The sequence below is a fragment of the Sceloporus occidentalis genome, unplaced genomic scaffold (assembly GCF_023333645.1).
Source record: "Sceloporus occidentalis isolate IW3139 unplaced genomic scaffold, rSceOcc1.0.p SCAF_5, whole genome shotgun sequence".
Lineage (NCBI taxonomy): Eukaryota > Metazoa > Chordata > Lepidosauria > Squamata > Phrynosomatidae > Sceloporus > Sceloporus occidentalis.
In genome coordinates this window covers 489998-508811 of record NW_028316985.1, presented here as the reverse complement: position 1 = coordinate 508811, position 18814 = coordinate 489998, and the positions used below count along the sequence as shown (strand labels likewise).

At 49.2% G+C, this 18814-nt stretch overlaps 1 protein-coding gene across 1 annotated transcript; it reads left to right on the top strand.

Moving 5' to 3' along the window:
* Positions 1-848: 848 nt before the first annotated feature.
* Positions 849-14688, top strand: LOC149311499 (uncharacterized). The gene is made up of 13 exons (XM_089526561.1): positions 849-1166; positions 1948-2673; positions 4240-4540; positions 7318-7795; positions 10310-10457; positions 10564-10626; positions 11669-11724; positions 11799-11880; positions 13641-13774; positions 13879-14008; positions 14128-14297; positions 14410-14493; positions 14605-14688. Exons 1-12 carry the CDS (start codon positions 879-881, stop codon positions 14486-14488), a joined length of 2655 nt encoding a protein of 884 aa, XP_089382687.1. The 5' UTR covers positions 849-878; the 3' UTR covers positions 14489-14493; positions 14605-14688.
* The last annotated feature ends 4126 nt before the right edge of the window (positions 14689-18814 follow it).

Sequence of the window (18814 nt, the reverse complement as noted above, 5' to 3'; positions counted from 1 at the left end):
TCTATTAGTAGAAAAGCCAGGTGCATTTTGACCTCTGTGTGCTTCTCCAGGGAGCTACCTAGAATCAGACTCCAGAAATTTCTGAACCAGGAACTCGTCAATCATTTCCGAGGGAAACAAAAACCTGCCTTTGTATGCTTTTGCCTGGAGAGGATGACAAAAGTTAAGTTTCTAGTCTTTGTGGGTGAGAAGTTAGAAAATGTGATGGATGTCTCCTTTGTGAATGTGCAGAACGTATGCGCCAGAGGAAAACCTGAGGTGTCCAGAGTTTGTCATTTCAGGATTGCTTCATTCCCTTTCTTGGCTGGAAAATGCAGAATGAATTAGAATCCTAGGTTTAGAAGGGACCCCAAGGGCTATCTATTGTTTCATTGTTTTTTAAAGTTTGTATTCTTAATGCTTTGTATTTGTTTTAATTTAGACTGTTTTAAATTTTGGGAGCAGCCTTAAGTCCTTGTACTGGGAGGAAGGCAGGATAAACAAATAATCTAGTCTGGTCTCTTCTGCCATGCAGGAATACACAGCCACAGCACTTTTGGAAGATGCCCATCGGACCTCTGCTTAAAGACCTCCGAAGAAGGAGAGCCCACCATCCTCCGAGGGAGTCCATCTCCGTTGCCAAGCTGCTCTTATCCTCAGGATAAGGTTCCTAAGGTTAAGGTAGGATTGTTTCAAGATTCCCAATGAGACCATTCTCTTCTAAACTATAAATGTGAATTGGAACGGTCCCTGCCAATTTGGGATGGTTGGGACTCGGCTGTGCTTGCAAATGCAGGCTAAAAATAGCCCCGGCCTGGCGCCCAATGCTTTGGCCCATCGAGACGGAGCAACCAACCCACCGTGGCTGCCTTTGGCCTCCCATTCTTCCCCCTCCAGCCATGCCCCGTGGCAGCAGCCTCCGTGCCGCCCCTTTCCAGGGCCTTTCTGCTCTCTCGGCTTACCTGGGCTGGACCCACCTAGCCAAGCGGCTACTCAGCTGGCTGGCTGTTGCCTCCCAGGCCATCTGGAGCCTTTGCCCAGGTCTCTGGAGAAGGCCTGGTGCCAGGCGGGCCCTTCCCGAACCCTGGCAGAGCTGCCCTGAACTGAGGGTCTACAGGGGAGGAGGAGGAGGTGGTGATGGAGGAGCCTCACTGTTCACTGTCTACACAAACCCATACAGCTTCCAGGTATGTGCTGGTGGAGCTCGCTCCTGTTCCAAGGGAAAGGTACACAGCTGCTTGCAGAAAGGTTCACAGGAACTGCATGTTTCCATTCAAAAATCTCACCTTTCTCCCATGCTCTGAGAAGGTGAAATCCAATGGTTTGTAAGTTGGGCATCATCCATCGGAAGAGGCCATGCAGCCCCACCATCAGCCCCAGTTTTTATTTTATTTTCTTATATCCTGCCTTTCTCCCAATGCAGGGATTCATAGAGTAGTAGGATCATATCCCCAAAAATGCATTTTTAAAAATATTTGGTGGCTATAAAATATGCCAGCTCTGGGGCTTTCAGAACCCGTCTGTCTGCCCAGCCCTGACTGTTGCATTTTTTGATAAATGGGACAGGAGTGCTTAAGTTGCTGTATTCATTCATCTGATAATTTATTCAGATGTTCGTACCCTGCCTGATATCCAAGGAACCCAGGTCAGCTTACAACAAAGTGAATCTGGATAGTTTAAAACATTCTAAAACAGGAAGAATAATGGAAAGCTAAAAGCACATTAAACACTTACGGCAGTTTAAAAACAGTTAACAGAATATAAAACCGCACACAAGCCAATTTGGATGCGCAAACCCATCACGCCCCTTCTGCACCCTTGCTTTGCTTGGTGTCACAATGACAACAGCTGTGTTATGCCAATTGGGCCTCCTGGGGAAGGATTGCCGAATGGAGGGACCAAACTCTGCCATTATTCTGTGCAATTGCCCTCCACCCTGATGCCAACCTTCTTTCTCTGTGCCAACAGGTGGATCTGGCCCACCTGGCCACTAAGAGTGCCTATTTCGCAGCTCTCTCGCGATCCCACATGCAGGAGGCTTCTGAAAGACGGCTGGACTTGGAGCACGTCCCTTCAGCCTCCTTCCATGCCATCCTGGAGTGGGCTTTCTTTGGACGCTTCAGCCTAGCAGAAGAGGATATCTTGCCAGCTGTGCAGAGTGCCAGCTATTTGCTGTTTTCTGGCTTCCTGGATCGGTGCCGGGTGGCACTGAGACCCTGGCTGGATCCCCAAAACTGCCTGTCTTACCTACACTTTGCAGAGACCATGGCCTGCCCTGAACTAAGGGCAGAAGTGTGTCAGTTCCTGAGCGCCCACCTGTTGGAGCTGGCACTGCCCGTCACTGGACATCTGGACCTGAAGCTACAGGAGGAACTGGCCCAGCTGTGCCTGGCAGGCCCACCTCAGCTCTGCGTCCTACGAAAAGAGAACATCACCACGCAGGACCCCAAGAAGCCCCTGCTGGGCCTCTACCACCGGCCCTTGTCCCCCGAGGAGGGCGACTGGCACTGTGCCACCCAGCTGCCCTTCCAGGCAGAGAAGTGGAGCTTGAGCACTGCCCAGCTTCTCAACTACCTCTTCATCCTGGGGGGCTACTGGGAGAGGCTTGGGGCAAGGGGTTTTGCCTTCCGCGTGGTGGCCTCACGCTACAATCCCCTGACTGGCACATGGATGCCCATCGCAGCCCCCAGAAAGGTCAGGTCCTGCTCTGGTGCTAGGCTGCATCACGGAAGAGGGAGGAAGGGAAATCATTCACTGAGCAGAAACCAGAAAATTTAATTCATACATCTGGAAATCCCTTCTGCTTCCCAGTGAGCTGATGCTGGGCTGGGAAGGAACCGCTCTGGTGTTTCCCACCATAAAATACCTTCCGTGTGACTCAGTGCATGTTGGCAGCCTCTGGTACAAGGCTGAGGTCATGTGGGTTTGGGTGTTTGTGATGGTTTAGGTTTGATATAGTTGATACTACTGTGGGCCCTTGGTATCCGCTGGGGTTTGGTTCCAAAAGCCATGGTTGCTCAAGCCCCATTAAATACAATGGATGATGATGATGACGACGACGACGATTACAGCCAGCCCTCCTTATCCACAGATTTTTTATGTACGGATCCATGCATCTATGGCTTGAAAATATTCCAAAAATGAATACATTTCAAATAGCAAACCTTAATTTTCCATTTTATATAAGGGACACTATTTTGCTCTGCCATTATATTTAATGATACTTGAGCATCCACGGATTTGTTACCCACGGGGAGGGGGGGTCCTGAAACCAAACCCCAGCAGATGACAAGTCCCACTGTATCATCATCATCATCATCACCACCACTATTATAACAGTGTAAAGACCAGGGACCCTGTAATAATTATTACAGGGCCCTTGGTATCCATTGAGGGAAAGTCCCCACACAAAACTGTCTATGCAGAATCCTGTTTCCTATGCATAAAACACTGTAATTGGGGACTTATTCTATGAAAAATCTACAAAGTGGTTGTTGTGCAAGAAACAGCTTTTCCTGTGCAGAAAGGCCTCATAACGGACAGGCCAAAATAAAGCTGCCTTGGGTCACTTTGGAGGTATGCTCTTTAAATGATGCATGCGTCCTAAGAGTCTGGAAGCCGCACCAAAGTCACAATCCACTCCAGTCCTGCTTTGTTTAAACAGCATACCTCCAAAGTGACCTGAAGCACTTTGTTTTGGCCTGTCTGTATGGTGCCAAGAATAACATTTCTGCATAGATAATTTATTTTTTGCACAGAAAACTCTGCAAAACAACCACATGTGAATTTTGCAGAGAGTAAGTCCTGAGCTATGAAGATCCTCATCAGTCCAGGATTGACTCCTCAGGGTTTCCCAACACTCAAGAAACATGGTGTTTGACTATTTTAAGAAGGTCTCTTTTCAGGTACTCTTTCCATTCCTGGTACAGAGAGGGTCTCCGGAGCAGGACCAGAGATTTCTGGGCCAAAACCTGAGTCCTGGGGGTGACCTCTTGGGATGTCACTAAGCAAGCGGGTGATATACGAGGCATTAGTCCAAGTGCGCCATTCAAATAATTGTTAAAATGTGTAATAAATGGAAGAGGGGAGAATTGGCATTTTCAAGGCAATGTTCTCATCCTGAGATGATGATGATGATGATGATGATATTTATATCCTGCTTCCAACTCCCTTCTCCACCTCCCCATTTCTTTCCTCCTCTACCTCTCCGGCATCAACTCCAATCCCACTCCGTTGTCCTTCCCGTCTGTCTCCCCGCAGCGTCGGCGCCACTTCAGCACGGCCGTGGAGGGGCACCACATCTACGCCATCGGTGGCTGGTACCTGGACTCCCTGCTGTCCCCCGACAGCACCACCTGCTTGTACAGGGCAGTGGAGCGCTATGACCCCTGGACGGACAGCTGGGCCTTCGTCTCCTCCCTGCCCATGGGAGACTTCTCCTTCACCGTCTCCTTATCCCATGACCTGCCCCTCTGCACAGCCCACGACGGCTTCGTCTATGCCTTGGGCAGCATCCAGCGCACCGGAGAGAAACTCCTGCTTTGCTATGATGTGGCTGCAGGTGAGGAGGAGAAGGGAGGCGGGTGCTATGGGACCCTGTGTTTGGGCATTTCTGGGGTACCCTGCCCTTTTACTTGGCACCTTTCCATTATGCGCTTTGGCCCTACCCTATTGCCAGCCTCCACTGAGATCTGGAGAACGACGCGATTCCCACTCCTGGGGTAAAAGCAAGAAATGTACAAGGCGTTGACGTGGCTGGCATGAAATGAAAGTGCAGTTCTCATGTTAAAGCAGAACCCAATTGTTCTTCATGCTTGATTAATTGTGTTTAAGGCAGAGAGTAGCCTCTGCCAAAACACATTGCTTTCCCAAACACATAACACACGCACATACACTCCACAAAGTCTCTTTTTGCAAATTAAATGTCAAGTATTAACACAGCTATTTATACGCAACAGGATCTGGTAGCACTTTTGAGACTGAGTAAAAGAAGTTGTCATTAATTGTTTCGTAGTTCATGACTTTTCAGCCTTGTACTTGCGCAATGCAGCCGCCAGGTTTGAGGGAAGAAGAGACTTTGACACAAAGCCAGAAACCTATTGCTTAAGACAAATAGATGGAGGGAGATGAGACGGATCATAGAGGTCTAAGGGCCTCTTACGTTAAACCAGTTTAGACCCACACTACTCCCTGTGTGTATGTATGGATGCAAACTACAGGAAAAGAAAATTCCACCTCAACATTAGAAGGAACTTCCTGAGAGTAAGGGCTGTTCGACAGTGGGACACACTCCTTCCTCGGAGTGTAGTGGAGTCTCCTTCCTTGGAGGTCTTTAAACAGAGGCTGGATGGCCATCTGTCAGGGATGCTTTGATTGTGATTTCCTGCATGGCAGAAGAAGGGGGTTGGACTGGATCAGGGCCCTTCTTGGGGTCTCTTCCAACTCTACGATTCTATGATTCTATGTATGTGTGCATGTGTGTGTGTCTTCAGGACACCTGTCAATTTATGGCAGCCATATGATTAATTTCTCATAGGATTTTCTTAGGCAAGGAATCCTCTGAGGTGGTTTTGCACTTCTTTCCTCTGAAGCATTGCCTCCAAACTTGGGGTTCATTGGCAGCCTCCCATCCAAAGAATAATCAGGGTAAACCTTGTTTAGCTTCCAAGATCTGATGGGATCTGGAACCTTTGGGGTATTGTGTGTTTACAGCAAAACAACAACAACCCGTATACAGTATATATTCTGTCCGTCTGGTTCTTGTACCCCATTCTGGGCAATTGACAGCAGTGAAAACCAAACACTGAAATGCAATAAAATTATCTGAATGAGAACAGTATTGCAACAAAAAGTAAACAGATGCAGCAGATAAAATGTGAGATAAAACCCAGAAACCAAGCAGCTGCATGGTCTTTGCCATATGGCAAAATGATGGCAGAGAGGCTGGCGACCTTCTGCTGGGGACCTTTCTTTTTCTGGACTGCATTTCCCATTATCCTCTAGCCAGCATGGCCAGGAGACTGGGAGATGGGTTGGCCTGCCAAAGGACCCCCAACCATGAGGACAAAAGAAAAGGCAGTGCTGTCTTCCACATCACACAATTATAGCAATATGATTTCAGTATGACTGCCATGGCTCCATCCTCTGGGCTCCTGGGATTTGTAGTTATGTGGGGAGGTAGCATTCTCTGCAAGAGAGAAATCTACTGCTTTCCCAGACTCCAAATCCCAGGATTCCAGAGTCTGCAGCTTAATGTGAAACCATACTGCTATAATTACAGAGCGTGAAAGAGATCAGGGCGGCGCACTGGAAGATTGGTGCAAGAATTAATGAGCAGTCAATCCATTATTGATTCACTGAATTTCTCTTTTGCATAGCCTCCAACATCTCACAGATGAAAACCAGAACAAGGTCTCGTTTGTACTGCAGAAATAATGCAGTTTGATATCGTTTTAACTGCTATGGGGCAATGCTGTGGAATCCTGGGATTTGTAGATTTGTGACATATTGAGCCTTCTTTGTCAGAGAGCTTTGGTGCCCCACAAAACTACCGATCCCAGGATTTCATAGCATGAAGCCATGGCAGTTAAAGCATGTCAAGCTCATTATTTCTGTAGTGCAGATAAGACCTAAATAACATCAGGATGTGGTCAGGATGACAATATGCTTGTCCTTCCATATTCACTAGGTTAGGGGCACAAGACCCCCATGAATATAGAAAAGCCGCAAATAACAAAAACACCATGTTTTTACTGAGAGGACACCTCTCTAGGTATCTCTAGGTCCTCCAGCGCAACTCTGTGGTCAGCTCTGTGGTCTGACAGACACTGACCATAGAACTGCCCTGGAAGAGCTACAAAGGCCTAGTAGAGTGTTCTCTCTAGGAATCTCTAGGTCTTTCAATGCAACGTTTAAAGTTGACCATAGAGTTGCACTGGAAGACTTAGATATTCCTAGAGAGAACATATTAATCAAATCTCTGAATAATCAAATCTGCAAATATCAAAGCCGCAAATATGGAGGGATGAGTGTAGTGTTAATTCAGTTATTCACAAGGAAGAATAGACAAGCTAAGAGTGGCTGCTGCAGCAGTTTGCTTTTGCCTGGGCCTGATGGGAAAGACACGGTTCTTCTCTCCTTTTCTTTTCTTCCTCTGCATGTTCATTGAATGCAAACAACTTTTGCATTTAGCACTCAGTTTGCAGCAGTTAAAGTAAGCTGAGGACAAAGCTGGGAATGTGGGAGGAGAGGGGAACTGGGGCATGTTGAAAGCATCTGGAAAACTGGGACTCGGGGCCAGTGGGGTGGACTCTGACTTGCCCCATCTTTTCCTTGCAGATACCTGGCAGGAGCTGCTGCCCACTTTGACGCGTGCGGACGCTGACTTGCCCGGCCTCTACTTCCTGGGCGGCACGGAGCCCCTCTATGTGGTCGGGGGCAACACTCAGGACAACGTGGTGGTCTCCTTCAACCGGAGCCACCGGCAATGGGGTCCGGTCCGTTCGCGGCCCAAGTGCAGCCTGGCTGGACAGGGCCTGGCTGTGGGTGAGGTGCTCTACATGGCCTCCCCAGACTTGGAGGCTGTTTTGGAGGTGGACTTAGGGGTGCCTGACTGCCGCCTGCTGCCCCCACCGCCCTTCCCTCTCTACTATGAGGCCTTCTTCCTCCTCCACTTCCCCTTGGAGGACCCTGGGGAGGACTCAACAGAGCCAGAGGGGGCTGGGGGCTATGAGACCCTGGCTGGCCCTTCCCCACACCTCCCTTGTTTTTGTGCAGTGCTGTATAAAAGGCTTCCTTCCATCAAAGCGAAACAAAAGTGTGGGACTGTTTGTCAAGGCGTTCAACAATTAACACAACAGATGTGTCCATATGCATTCCTTCTTTAACAGATAAATGGGGTACCAGAGGGAGAAATAGCATGGAGAGGATAGGGAGAGGTTGTGTGTGTGTGTGTGCACACCTTTAAGTCACTTGTGAACGTACGAATTTCAGAGGCAAGAAATACCCAAAAGGTGGTTTTCCCAGTTCCTTCCTCTGAAATATCGCCTAGCAGCACCTGGGATTCCCTGGTGGCCTCCCATCCATGGACTAACCAAGGCTGACCCTCCCTAGCTTCCAGGGTCAGAGGGCATCTGGTGCCTTTAGGGTATCTGTCTGTGTCTTCAAGTTGTTTGCTGATGTATAGCAGCAGGTCTATGCATTTCCTAAGGTTTTCTCAGGCAAGAAATCCTCCGAAGTGGTTTTGCCAGTTTCTTCGCTGGAAATATCCGCTCCAGCAGCTGGGATTCCCTGGTGGCCTCCCATCCAAGAATGAACCAGGGCTGACCCTGCTTAGCTTCCAAGGATCTAGTTGTTCCCTTCAGAGTATTTTGGCCCCTGCACCATAAAAAGGAAACGCAGTTCAGCAAACCTTTCCCCCCAAAGTTAACAACAGGCACATGTGAAATTAAACCCTGCTCCGGAGTGTCCCTACTTAATTCCGAACTGCACCAATAAAAGTCTCCATTGCTCATAACATTGGCAGGGATTCCCCAAAGGCCATATACTCTAAGCCCCTGCTATTGCCTGGGGAGTCTGGGAGTCTGGAACAGAGCTGAGGGTGGGCATTTCTCTTCCTCTACAACCAGCTGAGCCTCCTGTTTTTCTCTACCCAGGTTGGCAGCAGCTCTCTTTCTGGGTTGCATGGTTGCCAAGTGAAATGAGGAACAGAGCTCCTATGCCTTTGATGATGGTTGTGCAGAAGAAGGAGTTCCAGCAGGTGTTGCTTCTTGTGCAAACAGCTCCTGTGGAAATTCCCTCTTCTACGCCGCCAGGATAGGGCCATGTTCCTTATTTCGTTTGGCCACCTTCCTCCTCCGGCCGCAGCCGCTGCCCTTTCCCCCAGATTCGGGGCTCTATTTAAGGCAAGAGGCCTTGCGAAAGAGCTCAGCAGCTGCATCTGTTCTCCGTCAAAGGCGGGAGGACTCCTGCCAGCCCTTCCATGCTTTCTCTGCATGCCATGCATAGCACATGCACGCGCATGCACACAATGTTCCCAGCCCAAGAGACTGACCGCTTGGTCCTGCACCCAGCGTCCATCCCCAGCACGACTCTCTCGGCCGTGACCTTCCTGACCTCTCCTTGCAAAAAGGCCAAACTGGTCCCAACCTCATCTGCCCAAAAGTGGCCTCCAAAGGGGCATTGCTTGCGCCCCTCCTCATTCATCCACACACACAGCCACAGTATATATGTGTGCCTTTTGGTGTCTCTAAATGAGTTTATATTGTCTTTCCTGGACATTAAAGCTCTTGTCCTCCAAGAGCCACTATGCTGGCTCTCAGGAAAGATTTCTTAGGGGTGGTTGTCGCCATTGCCTTCCTCTGGCTAAGCAGAGAGGATTTGAACCCTGGCCTCCCCAGAGTCCTAGTCCAGCATGCCGTCTCCCATACGGTGTCCATATGCTCCATATTGGAGACAGCATAGATGTCTCATCATCCACAATGCTCTCTCACCTGGTGTTTTCTCAGCCAGATTTTACCAGAGGAGCTTTGCCAGCCTTGCCTTTCTTTGAGGCTGAGAGAGTGTGACTTGCCTAAAGTCTCCCAAGGAGTTTCCATGGCTGAGCAGGGCTGCTTTGAACCCTGGTCTGCTGCTAAAGAAGTCCTGGCACAACTGCTACAGATACCAAAAATGATCCAAATCAATAAAACCAGAGGCCAGTGGGCTGCTCCTTGGGAGCAGGAGAGCTAGCTAAGGAAGCAAGGCCCCTTGACCGCCATCCTAAGAAACCCTGCTGGCCCTTGCCTTTCAACACAGCCTGGCAGTGGCTTGTGCCAACAGCCAGGCATCTCCTTCAAATGCCCTTCCAGGCGGCTGCTTCAGGTGCCAGGTGCCAACCAGGTGCCAGGCTAGATTTGGTGCTGTCACCCAGGTGAAGGTGAGCTATGATGTGGAGGGCACAGTGCTTTGACATAGGCCTTTGTGCCTGGCGTTTCCTATGCCTTTGGGCACTTACCATTGGATCTGTAACTTCATTTCCATCCCAAAGGATGTGGAATTTGAATGGACATCTTCACATACCAAGGGCAGATACACTCCACCAAATGCACCTGAGGAAGGAGCCTGAAGTCTAGGAAGGCCAATCCGTCATCTTGAGGGGGAGAGAGGCAGGCCAGCGGCAAGATGGCGGTCGGAAGGAGGGCTCTTCCTCTCTCCAGGCGAAGCCTGTTGCCGCTGGCCTGCCTCTCTCCCCTCAAGATGGCGGTCGGAAGGAGGGTTCTTTGTCTTTCCAGGCGAGGCCTGTTGCAAAGCCCAGAGAACCCTCTATCTAGCCTTGCTTTCCCTCACAAAGGTTCCGTATCTGCTCTGGAACCTGCTTGACTCCATTCTGGAACCCGGCCGTTGGAGACCAGCGGCTGCTTTCTGTGAGGCTCCTTGGCCTGGACTCAGGACTCAGGCCTCCTCCATTGACCATGCCTGGCTTCAAGGACTGCATGAAAGTGAGTGAGGGCTGAAGGGCAGAGGCCAAGCGGTGGGAGGACAGCCAGGGCACCCCTTCTTCTTCTCCCCTGGCTCTCCTTCATTGTCTCTCTCCTTTGCTTCCAGGCCATCAAGAAACATTTCAAGCGTCCTACACGGATCAAGCCTGACCCCAAGGGCTGCTTGGAAGTGAGTGAAGGCCAAAGGGCAGAGGCCAAGCTGTGGGAGGACAGTCAGGGCTAGGGATGCCATAACCCGGTGGCCGCCGGGAAAAGCACGCTTTTGGAGGCCCCTCCCGGTCATGGTCCGGTTTGGCCCCCAGCAATGCATTGGTCCCGGCCCCACGCGCAGGCCTCTGAAACAGGAGCTTGTCCCCTGCTTTGTTGCCTTCAATATTTAAACAGGGCTATCATATCACCTCTTAACCTGCTCTTCTCCGGGCTAAACATCCCCACCGCCTTAAGTCTTTCCTCATAGGGCTTCATGGTTTCCAGACCCTTTCCCTCCTTTGGACACAAGGCTCCAATTTCTCAATGTCCTTCTTGAATTATTTTGCCCAGAACTGGACACAGTGGTGTTCCAGGTGGAGCTTGAGCGAAGCAGAATAGAGTGGCACTAGGACTTCTCTTGATCTAGAGACTATACTTCTGTTGATGCAGCCTAAAATTGCATTGGCCTTTTTAGCTGCTGCGTCACACTGTAGACTCACATTCAACTTGTGGTCTAATCTAGGACTCCTAGATCCGTTTCACAGGTATAAGTCTCCTTAAGCCAGGTGTCTCCCATCCTATTTAAATATTGGAAGGGATGTCATGTTGAGGAGGGAGCAAGCTTGTTTCCTGCTGCTCCAGAGACTACAGGAAAAGAGATTCCACCTCAACATTAGGAGGACCATCCTGACAGTAAGAGCTGTTTGACAGTGGAACAGACTCCATCAATGGAGATTTGGGTGGCGTCTCCTTCCTTGGAGGTCTTTAAGCAGAGGCTGGATGGCCATCTGTCAATGGGGATGCTTTGATGATGAGTTCCTGCATGGCAGAAGAATGGGGTTGGACTGGGTCAGGGCCCTTCTTGGGTCTCTTCCAACTCTGTGAGTCTATATATGTGCATTTCATGGTTCCACCCTAAAGAACTCTGAAGAACTCATAGGTAACAAAAGGGCCACCCCAAGAAGACCCCCTTGTACCCCATGTTCTCCCTCTCACTTCTCTCCCCCTCTGTTTCTTCCTAGGATCCAAGCGCCGGCCCTTGTCCCATAGAGGCTGATCCTGGGCCCAGGGCAGACAGGTAAGGTCTTCTGTTCAAAGGGCCGAAAGACCAGCGGTGCATTTGTCTCATGGCCTTTTCCTGCTCCGTTTCAGGGTCCCAGAACCTCAGGAGAGAAGCTCTGATGAACAGCCCACTGGTCAGGAGTTTCATGGGAATTCTAGTAGCACTCCCCTGGTAAGCAAGGAAGGAGACCCTTCAAGAAACATTGGCTTATTTCTCTTCTTCCCACTCCTTTCTTCTTTGGTCTTCTGCCTACATTTCTGTCTCACCTGCTCTTCTTCCGCTCATCTCTTTCCTCTCCTTCCCCTTCTGCCCATCATTCACCTCCTCAGTCTTTCTAAACCCTACTCTTACCTTTATATCCTCCTTGAAAGCTCTTTCCTGCTTCCTCTGGCCTTCTTCTCACATCCTCCACACCCTTTTCATACTTACTCAGATCCGTCTCCCTTTTTACCTTTTCTGCGTTCTCACATACTTTCTCACCTCCCCTATCAATCTCTCTCCCTTCGTTCTTCTTGTGTCTCTCTCAAGATCTTTTCTCTCTCCTTCATCTCTCCCTTCCACCTTTCTGCTCCCTTGATCTCCTTCTCTTCTCTTCCTCTTCCCCTTTCCCTTCTTTCCCCTCTTCTCTACTCTCCCCATACTAGAATATATTAATCTCATCTTCTATCCTGTTTTGCATGTCCTTCATTCCTCTTTCCTAGATTTCTCTTCTTCATGTTTCCTTTCTTCATCATTAGTCCATTATTATTATTATTATTATTATTATTATTATTATTATTATTACTATTATTGCATCTTTCCAATTTCCCTCCCAATCCTGGACTGCCTCCTTCCAATCTTCTTGGCAAGAGCTTCTAGATTTTCCATCTCATACATCTCTAAAAGTTTTATCTGCCAATCCTTTATTTGAAGGTTATCTTTTGGTGCCCAGTTTTTCGCTATGAATGATCTTGCGGCCGATTCTCCAAGGTCTCTTCCCAAATTGCCTTTCTTCTCCCTGTCTCATCTTCAGGCAATATAGTCCTGGGTTCATGGGGAAACTGATATTGAAGATCAATTCATTGCTTTTGTCTACTTCTTTCCAGAATGTTTTAGTTGTCGGACATTGCCACCATCCGTGGTTTAACGGACCCTTATCTTTAACACATTTCCAACATGTATCTTTTCTATTTTTTGACATTTTAGCAATTCTTTGGGTGGAACCTAAAATAGAGCTTATAAAAAAATTCTTTGCATGTACAACTATTTTAGATATTTATTCCCTAGTCTTTCCCAATCTTCAGGTTTAATAGTATGTCCCATGTTTTGAGTCCATTTGTTCATGTTATCTTGTATTCCTTCCTGCTCTTGCTCTAATTTTAGTAAAATTTTATATAATCTGGCTATTATTTTTTATATCCTGTTTTTGTTAAATCTTCAAACGCCAAACTTGTCTCTTCAAAACCCTCTCATTTCGGGTCCATTCTGAACCTCTCTGTTAACTGTCTGTAAGGAAACCAGGGACAGAGGATCCCCTCTTCAGCTAATTCTTCTCTGGTTTTGATTTTCTTTCTTCCTTCATTGGGGTTTTTGTTAACACTTCTTTATTACAAGTCAGCCATGTTTTGGAAGTTAGGCTCCTCTCCTTAAAAAGGCCGCTTTGGGGTTTGGGGAAACAGTTTGCTTTGGCACTTCCTCCAAGTCCTCTGCAGTGGCTTCCTAATATAATGGTCTGGGAATTCTTTATGCAGCTTGTCTTTCTGAGACCAAAGGTAAGCGTGGAAACCAAAATGAGCATTAAAACCTTAGAGAGACAATAGGTTCCCCCTCTTTTTAGAGTTATCCAACCCAAAACCCACATTAAAGAGCAGGACACGTTCCCAAGGCTTGTCACATACAGCCACAAGCAGGAGTCACCTCCTTTTCCCTTCTGTCTTTTCCCCTCCTGACAGACAGAGGAGAACTTACATCAGATGTGCCAGAAATTCCCCAGTTACTCCAAAGAAGAGAAGAGGCTGCTGGTGGACAACATTGCATTTGGGAGCTTGGACGTGATGCTGGAACATTTCCTGAAATCGCAAGAAACGTAGGTGGCTTCCTCCTCCCAGGAGCACCCCGCACCCCATTTCCCTCCCGGGGGGCCTGGGGGGTCCAGCAGGGATGCCATTGGCTCTCCTTCCCTTTCTCTAGGGCCTGCGATGAGCTCATCTATGCTGTCTTCCGTTCACCCCACTGCAACCATGACATCTGCCTGAATCACTTCTTCGTCAAACTGAATGAAAATCAGATGCAGGACAGCCAGGAACTGCCTTTGCCTAAGGTAAGGGTCTGATCCTTGCATGGCTCATCCGCAAGGCAGGAAACCCAAGGTAGTTTCCCATCTGCGGGTGACTCTCCCTCCTTCCGGGTTGTTTACCAAAAACCTGCATCTTTCCTCAGGTGAAGGCACTCAGAGGAGTCAGGGCCATTGTAAAGGACCACAGCAACAACCAGGACCTGAATGACTGGCTGCAGGCCCACTTTGTGACCCTTTCTAACATCTTGGTCAGCCAGTTCCACCCCAAGGAGCAGGGGTCCAACGGGAAGGCCAAAATGTACCTGGTCCCAGGGTCAGTTGACTGCAAGGCAGGGCTGGGGCAGGAGTGGTCAGTGGGCTGGATGCAGGAATACAAACCAGCCCTGAACCAACCCTCTTTTCTGTCCCCTCTCTCTTTCCTGCAGGGAAGCAATTGATATCTTGGCAATCCTGCTCCAGAGGCTGGACCTGGTGTACCACATGAAGGCCAAGTTCTACCTATGAATGCCGTGAGTCTGGGTTCCTTCCGTCTCTCTCTCTCTCTCTGTCTGGGGGATGGCTTTCCCTTAAAATGGGAAGACTCACGAATAAAAGGCATCTCTGCTCCCCCCCCCCCGCAGGACTGAACAGCTGTCGCTTCCACCTGTGCCGTGCCTCCGCCCAAAAGGACCTTTACATCATTCTTTACTCTTACCTTCTTTCCTTACCCTTCTTCCTTCATTCCTTCCTTCCGGCTTCCCATCCTCCCTCCCTCCCTTTCTTTCTACCAACTTCCTTTCTTCTTTCCTTCCTCCCTTGCTTCCTCCCTCCCTCCCTCCCCTCCTTCCTTTCCTTGCTTCTCTCCCTCCCTCCCTCCTTGCTTTCTTCCTTCCTTCTCTCCCTCCCTCCTTGCTTGCTTCCTTCCCTCCCTCCTTTCCTCCCTTCTTCCTTTCCATCATTCCTTCCCTCTTTCCTTCCTTCCCTTCCGTCCTTCCTTCTGCCATCTTCCCTCCCTCCCTTCCTTTCTACCGCCTTCCTTCCTTCCTCCCGCCCTCCCTCCCTCACTTCCTTTCTACTACCTTCCTCCCTCCCTCCCTCCCTCCTTTCCTACCTTCCTTTCTTTCCTTGCTTCTCTCTTCCCTCCCTCCTTCCTTCCCTCCCTCCCTCCCTCCCTCCCTCATTACTTCCCTCCCTCCTTCCTTCCTTCTTCCTTCTCCCCTTCCTTCCCTCTCTTTCCCTGCTTCCTTCCTTTCTCCCCTCTTTCCATCCTCCCTCCCTTCCTTTCTACCACCTTCCTTTCTTCCTTCCCTCCTCCCTTGCTTCCTTCCTTCCCCACTTCTTTTCCTTGCTTCTCATTTCCTTCCCTCCCTCCTTGCGTCTTTCTTTCTTTCTTTCTCTCTCTCTCCTTCCTTCCTTCTTTCTTTCTTCCCTTCCCTTCTTTCCCTTCCAACATTCCTTCCCCCCATCCTTCCTTTCTACTTATTTCCTTTCTTCCCTTTTTCCTTCCTTCCTTCCCACTTCCCTCCCGTCCTCCCTTTCTACCGCCTTCCTTCCATCTTTCATTCCTCTCTTCCTTGCTTCTTTCCTTCTTTCCATCACTCCTTCCATCCTTCTTATCCCTTCATTTCTACATTCCCTTCCCTTCTTCTTTCTTTCTTTCTTTCCTCCCCTTCCCTCTTCCCTTCCTTTCTACTGCCTTCCTTTCTTCCTTCCTTCCCTCCTTCCCTTCCTTGCTTCCTTTCTTCCTTCCTTCTCTCCTTCCATGCTTCCTTCCTTCCCTTGCTTTCCTTCTTTCTTTACATCATTCCTTCCCTCTTACCTTCTTTCCTTACCCTTCTTCCTTCATTCCTTCCTTCCAGCTTCCCATCCTCCCTCCCTCCCTTTCTTTCTACCAACTTTCTTTCTTCCTTCCTTTCTCCCTTGCTTCCTCCCTTCCTTTCCTTGCTTCTCTTCCCTCCCTCCCTTCTTTCTTTTCTTCCTTCCTTCCTTTGTCCCTTCCTTCTTCCCATCTTCCCTCCCTCCCTTTCTACCACCTCCCTCCCTCCCTCCCTTCCTTCCCTTGCTTCTCTCCCTCCCTCCTTCCTTTCTTCTGTTCTTCCTTCCTCCCTCCCTTCCTTTCCTCCCTTCTTCCTTTCCTTCCTTCCTTCCGCCTGGCCTTCTGCAGAGAATGGCTGGAAGCAGCTCCCAGTGGGACAAGGCCAGCAAAATCAGGCCAGACTCCCATGAATGGAGGAGGAGGAAGAGGAGGAGGCTGCGGAGCCCAAAAGGCCTACTGCTCTTATAGCTTTTAAAAGTATTACCATAGTTGAAGTATTGCATTAGTGTATTGTCCTTTTATTGTTGTTGTGATGATGATGATTATTGCATAGGTATGGTAGCATTTGCAATTATTGTAACGCTTAATGTTTAGACTGTCGCTCAGTGCTAGCCTTTTGTTATAGCAGTTATTACTGAACCTTTGTTTTAATGACTTTTCTAATAATAAACCCATATGTTGAGTAGTAACTTTTGTGTTCATGCACTTGGCTGTGTTTTCTCTTCAAAACCTTTAAAACTTCCCACTTTCTCAGCTGCTTTTAATAATGCCCCAGTTTCTCTGTCCTTTTCCTCCTTCGTCCTCACCTTCCTTCCATTGCAAATCCTCTATTTCTCCCAATTAATGGGGAAAGCAGAAGAGAAACCGGGACAATCAGCGAAATAAATAAATGCCTGCTGCCCCCACCGCCCTTCCCTCTCTACTATGAGGCCTTCTTCCTCCTCCACTTCCCCTTGGAGGACCCTGGGGAGGACTCAACAGAGCCAGAGGGGGCTGGGGGCTATGAGACCCTGGCTGGCCCTTCCCCACACCTCCCTTGTTTTTGTGCAGTGCTGTATAAAAGGCTTCCTTCCATCAAAGCGAAACAAAAGTGTGGGACTGTTTGTCAAGGCGTTCAACAATTAACACAACAGATGTGTCCATATGCATTCCTTCTTTAACAGATAAATGGGGTACCAGAGGGAGAAATAGCATGGAGAGGATAGGGAGAGGTTGTGTGTGTGTGTGTGCACACCTTTAAGTCACTTGTGAACGTACGAATTTCAGAGGCAAGAAATACCCAAAAGGTGGTTTTCCCAGTTCCTTCCTCTGAAATATCGCCTAGCAGCACCTGGGATTCCCTGGTGGCCTCCCATCCATGGACTAACCAAGGCTGACCCTCCCTAGCTTCCAGGGTCAGAGGGCATCTGGTGCCTTTAGGGTATCTGTCTGTGTCTTCAAGTTGTTTGCTGATGTATAGCAGCAGGTCTATGCATTTCCTAAGGTTTTCTCAGGCAAGAAATCCTCCGAAGTGGTTTTGCCAGTTTCTTCGCTGGAAATATCCGCTCCAGCAGCTGGGATTCCCTGGTGGCCTCCCATCCAAGAATGAACCAGGGCTGACCCTGCTTAGCTTCCAAGGATCTAGTTGTTCCCTTCAGAGTATTTTGGCCCCTGCACCATAAAAAGGAAACGCAGTTCAGCAAACCTTTCCCCCCAAAGTTAACAACAGGCACATGTGAAATTAAACCCTGCTCCGGAGTGTCCCTACTTAATTCCGAACTGCACCAATAAAAGTCTCCATTGCTCATAACATTGGCAGGGATTCCCCAAAGGCCATATACTCTAAGCCCCTGCTATTGCCTGGGGAGTCTGGGAGTCTGGAACAGAGCTGAGGGTGGGCATTTCTCTTCCTCTACAACCAGCTGAGCCTCCTGTTTTTCTCTACCCAGGTTGGCAGCAGCTCTCTTTCTGGGTTGCATGGTTGCCAAGTGAAATGAGGAACAGAGCTCCTATGCCTTTGATGATGGTTGTGCAGAAGAAGGAGTTCCAGCAGGTGTTGCTTCTTGTGCAAACAGCTCCTGTGGAAATTCCCTCTTCTACGCCGCCAGGATAGGGCCATGTTCCTTATTTCGTTTGGCCACCTTCCTCCTCCGGCCGCAGCCGCTGCCCTTTCCCCCAGATTCGGGGCTCTATTTAAGGCAAGAGGCCTTGCGAAAGAGCTCAGCAGCTGCATCTGTTCTCCGTCAAAGGCGGGAGGACTCCTGCCAGCCCTTCCATGCTTTCTCTGCATGCCATGCATAGCACATGCACGCGCATGCACACAATGTTCCCAGCCCAAGAGACTGACCGCTTGGTCCTGCACCCAGCGTCCATCCCCAGCACGACTCTCTCGGCCGTGACCTTCCTGACCTCTCCTTGCAAAAAGGCCAAACTGGTCCCAACCTCATCTGCCCAAAAGTGGCCTCCAAAGGGGCATTGCTTGCGCCCCTCCTCATTCATCCACACACACAGCCACAGTATATATGTGTGCCTTTTGGTGTCTCTAAATGAGTTTATATTGTCTTTCCTGGACATTAAAGCTCTTGTCCTCCAAGAGCCACTATGCTGGCTCTCAGGAAAGATTTCTTAGGGGTGGTTGTCGCCATTGCCTTCCTCTGGCTAAGCAGAGAGGATTTGAACCCTGGCCTCCCCAGAGTCCTAGTCCAGCATGCCGTCTCCCATACGGTGTCCATATGCTCCATATTGGAGACAGCATAGATGTCTCATCATCCACAATGCTCTCTCACCTGGTGTTTTCTCAGCCAGATTTTACCAGAGGAGCTTTGCCAGCCTTGCCTTTCTTTGAGGCTGAGAGAGTGTGACTTGCCTAAAGTCTCCCAAGGAGTTTCCATGGCTGAGCAGGGCTGCTTTGAACCCTGGTCTGCTGCTAAAGAAGTCCTGGCACAACTGCTACAGATACCAAAAATGATCCAAATCAATAAAACCAGAGGCCAGTGGGCTGCTCCTTGGGAGCAGGAGAGCTAGCTAAGGAAGCAAGGCCCCTTGACCGCCATCCT

What these genes read in the sequence shown, in the direction of transcription:
- LOC149311499 (XM_089526561.1), top strand. Translation starts at nt 879, where the DNA reads ATGCCCCGTGGCAGCAGCCTCCGTGCCGCCCCTTTCCAGGGCCTTTCT. An exon ending in TTGCTATGATGTGGCTGCAG is followed by an intron (nt 4,541 to 7,317) that starts GTGAGGAGGAGA and finishes TTTTCCTTGCAG; the next exon opens with ATACCTGGCAGGAGCTGCTG. An exon ending in CCTGGGCCCAGGGCAGACAG is followed by an intron (nt 11,725 to 11,798) that starts GTAAGGTCTTCT and finishes GCTCCGTTTCAG; the next exon opens with GGTCCCAGAACCTCAGGAGA.